At 31.7% G+C, this 8,294-nt stretch overlaps 1 protein-coding gene across 1 annotated transcript; it reads right to left on the bottom strand.

The window, feature by feature from the left end:
• Nucleotides 1-2,813, bottom strand: LOC143614807 (trihelix transcription factor GT-2-like). Its single transcript, XM_077088132.1, has 2 exons — nucleotides 2,289-2,813; nucleotides 1-1,050 (listed from the first exon to the last, which is right to left on the bottom strand). Exons 1-2 carry the CDS (start codon nucleotides 2,612-2,614, stop codon nucleotides 213-215), a joined length of 1,164 nt encoding a protein of 387 aa, XP_076944247.1. The 5' UTR covers nucleotides 2,615-2,813; the 3' UTR covers nucleotides 1-212.
• Between the last annotated feature and the right edge of the window lie 5,481 nt (nucleotides 2,814-8,294).

Genomic DNA, 8,294 nt, shown 5'->3' with positions numbered 1-8,294 from the left:
ATCATGGTGTTTTGAGCATTTCATTGCATCAAGTCAAGGTCAAAGTCAACAGTACATTGTATTCCATTAAAACTATAGTACCTGCCATCAAACTCAAATTAAACAACATTTCTTCTACTTCTACGGCAACCATACAACAAAAATAAGTTCATCAAGTCTACACTTGAACAATATTTGATACAATCATAACATAATCCCAAAGGCGTCTAGATTTACTTGTCGCCTTCCCCTTCTCCGTTTGGTACAGTCATAACAGCATTCCTTTGATCCTCATCATGAGAATTTGCTGAAACAAAGCCTTCATTGCTTTGATCCTCATCATGAGAAATTGAGGAAATGAAGTCGTTTTTATGCAGCATTTCCAACTCCCTGAAATACGAGCACGATTTACTCGTTGCCTTCCCTTTCTCCATCGTTCTTCTATAATACTTGTTAATATTTTCCCATTTCTCTTTGCACTTTTTTGGAGCCCGGTTATAACCCATACCCGATAAACTAGCAGCCACTTCATCCCAAATTGACCCTTTCGGTCCCTTCCCATTTTCAAACATATGATTCAGAGCAACTCTAACTGTTATAAGTGCTTGCACTTCAGATTTTGGCCATCTTCTGCCATTCAGGTCACTTTCAGATTCTTCAATGTTTTTCATTTCTATATCATCATGCGTTGACTTTTCTTGACTTTCAAGATTCGTGTCAGGAGGATTTGGGATTTGGGTTTCTTGGCCCAATGTCTTCTGGATGAAGGAAAGGAGAGCTTGACATTGAGATACTTGTTGTTTTCTAGCTTGTTCACCCTTCTTGGCTCTCTCGGTTTCTTGCTTCTTCCACGCTTGTTCACGTATGATGCTTTCTTTTTCATTTTGTTCCAACATCTCAATCAACTGTTTATGCATTTGTTCTTGCTTTTCCATTACTGTTTGCACCATTCTTTCGAAATAGAACTCCATCTTATTCCTTGACTTTCTCTTCCTCTTTTTCTTGTTTATCGGTTCCTCGATTGGTTGATCTGGTTCTTGCAATTTGCTGGTTTCATCAGATGAACACGGGCTGAAAAGAAAGAAAACAGTTAAATATATGTGGCTTCTTAGGATCTCGGTTATGCAAACACACACACAATCAAACAGCAGAAAGGTAAGGTTTTGCGTAGTTTGGTCTAAGCTGACCTACGTCCATGGGCTGCAACCGGGAATTTATAATTGTCTCTAAATACTCGTGATGAGAGATTACAAGTACAATATGCCATATAAATAGATACAAGAGTACGCTCAGAGAACAAGAAAACATAAACGAGCCACAATAAGAGATATAGTCATAGGCCGGCCCAAAAACCTGTCATGTCTTCAAGTAACGCGCCCAAACCGAAGGCCAAGCCTCCACAAAGCCAACACGGTTCACATATATCATATATGAAACAAACTAACAATTTAATCCCAGGGTAAAATAGTTGACCTCTAACCATAAATCAGTTCAATTTGTTCTTCCCCTAACATGTTATATTCAGAAACAAAAACTTGTTGAACCACACATCCTAAGAACAAAGACTTGTAATATACAGTTTCTGTTTGTGAGATTGTCAATACTAACATATAATCCAAAGAATGGCAATAAATCTAGTCAACAATTGGCATAAAAAAGTAGTGATTTGACACATATTCTTGAAGAAACAAGTGTAATGAGAGAAACAGAATCAAATGGCAAGCTGGTGTAACCACTTCTAGTAACAAGTCATTATCTTGAAAAGATATAAGTACCAAAAATGTATATAACTAACGCTCTCTTTTCCACATTGTTTTCACCACTTTAATCCAATCATACACATGATAAAAAAAATTCTACCTTTCATAAAGATAACCATTTCAAGAATCCTGTCTCAAAAACCCCGTCCGCATATTAAGATTACTTCCATTTAATCATTTATGAGCCATTTATGAATATGTTCAAAAAATGCAATGATATGTAGTAAACTATGTCTTAATGTTTATAAGGCCAAATATGGTGAAAAGGGGACACTTTAGAACTCAAATTAAAAAACCCATTTCATGTTTCATACAAATAAACAATTTTATATATACATAACCCTAAAGCACAAAGTAATAAAATTTTATGAGCCATTTATAAACATGCTCAAAATGCAAATGAAATGTAATAAACTATGTCTTTTAAGGCCAATAATGTTGAAAAGGATACACTTTAGAGCTCAAATTAAAAAACCCATTTCATATTTCATATAAATAAACAAACTAATTAAAAAAGTTATTAAAAAAAACAATAATAATAAAAACTACCTTATCGCAGCTTCAATTTGACACTCTGCAACTGGTAACCCTAAAATAGAACAACTATTTATTTCACCATTATACACTCCAGCTTCCGGGTGCCAGCTCAGCGGCTTGGCATCAACCGGATCATCTGACTCGCAGCGGTCGGAGAAGCTTCGTACGTTGTTGTTGCACCTAATTGGTCGGAGCTTTTGCGGCGGCTGGAAATGGTCGGTGGAGATTGAGATTTTGTGGTGATCGGAGAAGGCGTCGGAGGTGGGTAAAGAGTACGGGGAGAAGTGGGTGTCGGAGAACAAAACGACGTCGGTGTGGTCGCCGGTAAACACTTCCATTTGATTTGCAACGGCGGTAATAATAATAATAATAATAATAATAATGGTGGAAGGAGTGGGTTGGTGTGGTGGTGAGTGGTGACTTTTGTGTGGGTAAAATTGGTGGTTAAAGTTTGTTTCGTAATTGCTGAAATTGGTCCTTGTAGTTTTGTTGTGTGTGTGGGAATAGACCCTTGTCTATTTTAAGAAATGTTCGTGTGAAGTAGGAGTAATTTGATTATAACCCGATACGACTCGTATAGACCCCTACCAGATTGAGAAAGCATATATGGTAGGTAGGTTGAGTAAGCATGTCATGAGGGTTTCGAGTCTCTCACTTTTCCAAGATAATATTTTTATCTTGGAATGACTAGGATTGGCAAATGTATTTTTAGGACGTTTTGATATATGTACTTTTTGGTTGTTTATTTATAGTATTTGTTAGTGTTTGGTTGTTGCGTATATTAGTTGTTTATCTTATTTTAAAAAAAATTATAATTAGAAAATTTTATCAAACAAGTCATATAGGCCTTTACTAAACTATAAAAGTTACAAATTTTGAAAACTAATTTTCTTTTATATATATAAAATGAGTCGTGTTGGTCTACACTAGTCACGTATATGAATCGTGTGGGCCTCCTATACAATCTGTAAAGGTAAAATAATTTTGAAAATAAAAAACTGTACGAGTCATACAAAACTTACTATTCGTATAGTCACGTACAAGTCATATATGTTTATACGATTCATATAGGTAAAAACTATTTAAAACTATGTGAGATACATGGATTTATACTACTGGTATAGTTACATATATGAGTCGTATATGCCTATACAATTTATATAGCTATTGTCCCGACATCCATGCACTTATACGACTAGCATACACCTATACGTAGAAGCGAAGCTTACATAGGGCGAGAAGAGGCCTCCCCTCCCTCTGTATTTTGCTTAAAAGTGTAAGCATTAGACTATTAGCCCATCAAGTTTAATAATACTAGTTCTACCCAAAAGCCGAATCTAACATTTGTTTCGACCCTCCAATTTAAATGCTTAATCTTCATCACTGTCCATACGAATTGTATAGATGCCAATGGTGTCTGAATACTGGAAACCTTTTTCCAAAAGTTATATTTAATCATCTTTAAAAATACTTTTTGTATTTACATATATATCATTGAAGTTTAATGTAAAACTTTAGCTCAATCGCACATCGGTCGTGGGCTGAAGAGATTCTTGGTTCATAAGGAATCAATGACGTATTTAATATGAGTTCACGGGAACCCATTAATTTTAAAAATTTTCATCAAAATAATATATAAAAAGTTTCAGTAAACCCATAAAATTTTTATAAGTGAAGCCATAACAAAAAGTTTTAAATAGTGCATTGGTAAAACTCTTTCTCCCTAAAACCTCTCGACTCTTAAAAGTCTCAAGTCCAAGTTTTTCTGATATTTATTTTGGTAATTTTCTTTTTTTTGGTAAACCATCAATGTGTGATTAATTGGGGGTTTGAAAAAGCTAAAAAACGTTTCCGCTTCCGGTTAGTTATGGACATATTCACATATCACGCCTCCACAACCCATTGAATGTAATTTTTTTTCAAATTTAATGACCTTGTTATGTGTTTTTTTTTTTCAAATTAACATATCATTTTGTTATTATACCATATTATATAAAATTATCCGACTCGACTTGACCCGACCGCCCTGAAAAATTTAGTTTTTTATTGTGTAAAATTTGAACACAAAAAAGGCGAAAAAATGTGAGCCGATAGGAAAAAACCATGGATCCGCCATAGTAAGGAATGTCCCGGCTCTTATGTTATCAATACGTTTTGGGCTTAATGATAGTGGAGAAATCGAGACCTCTACAGTTAAGCGTGCTCAAATGAAAGTAATATCATGAAGAATGATTTTTTGGAAAATCTCCACCTGTGCAACCGAAAATAAATCTGTGAGTTTTCTTAAGCAAAACGAACAAAATTTGTGGCATGAGAGATCGGATAATAAAGTTAATCATACCATTTTAAGATAATTTATAATATTATTATAGCAATTTCATTTAAACATCTAAAATAAAATCAATATCAAGGGGGTATTTGGTAAACATTTAAGAATGATTTTAATACTACCTTGTCATCCCTAACCTAGTCACTAGCTGAGAGGTAGATGTAAAGTTCTATTTTCTTAAAAAAATAAATAAAAATAAAAAGAGAAAAATAAACGCCAAACATGTGTCACACCAAACCTTTGTGGTTACCAATAAAACATTTTGCTAACCCATCCATCTTGGATTTTTCCAAGTACAACAACTAAATGTGGGAATGATAAAGAAGTACATTGAATGTGTAATTAACAACTATTTTTAGGGACAATTAAATATAAAGAATGTTGGCTCAATTATTGTTTGGCCCGAGTATAAGGTTTAACTCAAAAATTAAAATGGTTAATTAGTTTTCTTGTTAGGTAAGTTGAGTTAACATTATAAATATGGACAACCAAGTTAGAGATTGTCATGAAGTTGATGCAACCGAGTTAGGGTTCATCAAAAGTCAAACCGAGTTAGGGTTTGTCACACCCCAATTTAAGGCGAAAATGTCGGAGCGTGAACTGATTGTTCACAGCTCTCAAGGTACTATCATGCAATGATTTAAAGGTGACAATATCTATTAAATTTATTAAGATAATCATATATATCAAAGTAAACAAAGTAAATAATTTAGAATTAAAGCAAGTAAAATAAAATTCAAAATTTAATTCTTGTATCTTCTTCTCTAGCATGCAATCATAAGTTTTCTTCAAAACAAACTCGAGAATCACCTCACACGATGACCTGTATATGCGTTAAAAATACAAATAAGTTTTGTCAACACTAGGTTGAGTGAGTAAAACACTAGAATTTTATGATTATATAATAATAAATAAAAGAGCAAACTATGTCAAGTGAGATACTGGACAATGGCTAAGACAACGGGCGTATGATCATACTAGTATGAGAATATGTTGGACCTCTCCGACATGTATTCAAGTAAAGCATATAAGCATATAACACGTTAGGTATAAATTGTTAAGCACATATGACTTAACAGTTGCAAATTTGAGCATTAAATAATAGCAAAAATATCTACGAACGCATATGTCCCCAAAACAATATAAAATGAGTAAAAAGAGGGGAGTGATATACTCACCTGCTTGAATAAGCAAAGCAGGAAAGAATACGACAAGAAGCGATAATCGCACTCTTCGGGAATAACTGACGATAAATCCTAAGTAACAATAATTGCGGAATAAATAACTATAATCTCAACAAGGAATCTAAAATTAGATATAAGTTCGGGATTTGATGATTTTTTGCTAAAGTTATTTATTACTCAGATTTATCAAATTCATAATAAATAGTATATTTTTTATTCATATAAACTTATATTTATAAAATACTTAAATAAATAAATATTGATAAATTATATAAAGATATTCTAGATTAAACGGGTGTTCGCGAAATAATAATGTATAGTAATGACTACTTATTAATTAATATTGTAAATAATAATTTATATAAAATAGAATCATTTATAAAAGACTTTTATTTACAAGTTTTATTTTTATTTAAAGTTGTAATAAATAGTATATTTAAATATTTATATAAAATACATTTGGTTAATAAAATACTTAAATAAATATTATGTAAAATAACAGGGTATATTATATATTTTCATTATTCATTTTAAATAAACAAACCTTTTTAAATAAAAATCTTTATCAACTTTTAATAACTGTTCAGTTCTCCACCTTAACGACAGAAAAAATGATTGATCAAATTTTATTGAGTCTGACTCATAGTGATCATTTATCAAAGAATGACTCTGGTTATCAAATGATTGAACAACCGGGAGCAATTTACTTACGAGACTTAGTTGACATTCATAAAAAGTATCTAATGAATTATGAGTTCAATACATCCTCTTTAGCAGAAAGACGGATATTCCTTGCTCATTATCAGACAATCACTTATTCACAAACTTCGTGTGGGGCTAATAGTTTTCATTTACCATCTCATGGAAAACCCTTTTCGCTCCGCTTGGCCTTATCTCTATATTCAAATATATACATATAGGATAAGGATCATGAGAGAACGTTTTTGAAATTGAGAACTATGAGAACCATTTTGGACCATAAAAAACCCAAAAATAAAAAAAATCATAAAATAGAAAAACACAAAAATTAAAAAAGTAAAAAAACCAAAATTCTTATTTTATCATCCCGGTTTCATAAAAAAAACTCGGTTTAGCTAAATTATATACACATATGTATAATATATACATATATGTACATTTACATGATTTTTTTGTACACGTGTGTATAATTTAAGATAAATGATACTGTACATATGTGTATATTACGTAACTAAAGATTATATAAAACTATACATATGTGTATAATACGACGTTTTTTTTTAATTTTTTTTATTTTTTTCAATTTTTTAATTTTTTTAATGAAACCGGAATGAAATATAAGAATTTTGATTTTTTACTTTTTAAAAATTTTTAATATTTTTTGTTTTATGATTTTTTTAAATATTTTTTAAAGGTGTTTTTAGTGGTTCAAAATGGTTCTCAAAGTTCTCAATTTGCAAAGGGTTCTCTTAGGATCTTTACCCTATACATATATATGGTTTTTATCCAAGGTTTGAAAAAATGGCTAGTTAAAAAGTCGGTTTTAATAAAGTACTGATTAATTATTATATTTATAAAGATTGTAATATAAATCAAATTGATTAAGTATATTAATAAAATGTTTTAAATGGATTAATAACAAAAACAGAAACAAAAACGGATCTCCCGGGACTCGAACCCGCCCACGCCTAAGGCTGACTCAAACTTAAACACACACACCCAGCTGTGTTAGTTGATTAAGAGTTAGAAACAAAACTTTAAATCCTAATACAGATTAACCAAGGATAGATCATAAACTCGAACTATCAAAATTGATCAATCCGTTCAAAGATCGTTTAATCAGTGTTAGGGCTTTTAATCTCGACTCAAATACGACCTAAAGGAACCCATTAATTACCTGTAACGTTAACAAATTGCTGGAGAACGATAACGAACCTCCGACGGCCAAACAAGAACGGATCAGCAGGGTTACAACGTATTTTAATGAAATTAAGGTTGGGGATAAGCGTCGCCGGGTTGCCTAGATGGGGCTCGTTTAATTGAATTAACTCGATGTTAATAAAACGATATACGATACGGGTATACCGGTTTGGTATAATAATGAATTCGTATCAACTTTGATCTTGGTTTCTTAATTAAATCAGTCGGTAGGCCGATTATAACATGTAGAATAATAATCAAGGTTTCAATTTCCAATAATATGTCGACAATTATGGTACAAGAAAGTTAACAGGGTCACATGTTTGGTTTTGAATCACGAATATGGGTTAGGGTTTGGATATGGGTTATGGATTAAAAGAATATAATATAATAATAATACAAAAATTGTATAAAGGTCCTTATAGTTTAGGTGTGGAACAAAAGTAGGTTAAAGTTTAGGTTAGGGTTAAAAGTGTATATAGTTCAAATTATTACATATATTAAATAAATATAATAAACAAATATTAATAAAATAATAAATACTTGAATGACGCAATATTTTTGTTGATAAAATTTTCTGAACGCCGAAATAGGCCGGGTAACGGA

Source organism: Bidens hawaiensis, unplaced genomic scaffold, assembly GCF_021521415.1.
Source record: "Bidens hawaiensis isolate Kalapana, Puna unplaced genomic scaffold, B.hawaiensis_p1.1 tig00041139_1, whole genome shotgun sequence".
In the NCBI taxonomy this organism is placed as follows: Eukaryota; Viridiplantae; Streptophyta; class Magnoliopsida; order Asterales; family Asteraceae; genus Bidens; species Bidens hawaiensis.
This window is presented reverse-complemented; position numbering and strand designations above follow the sequence as displayed.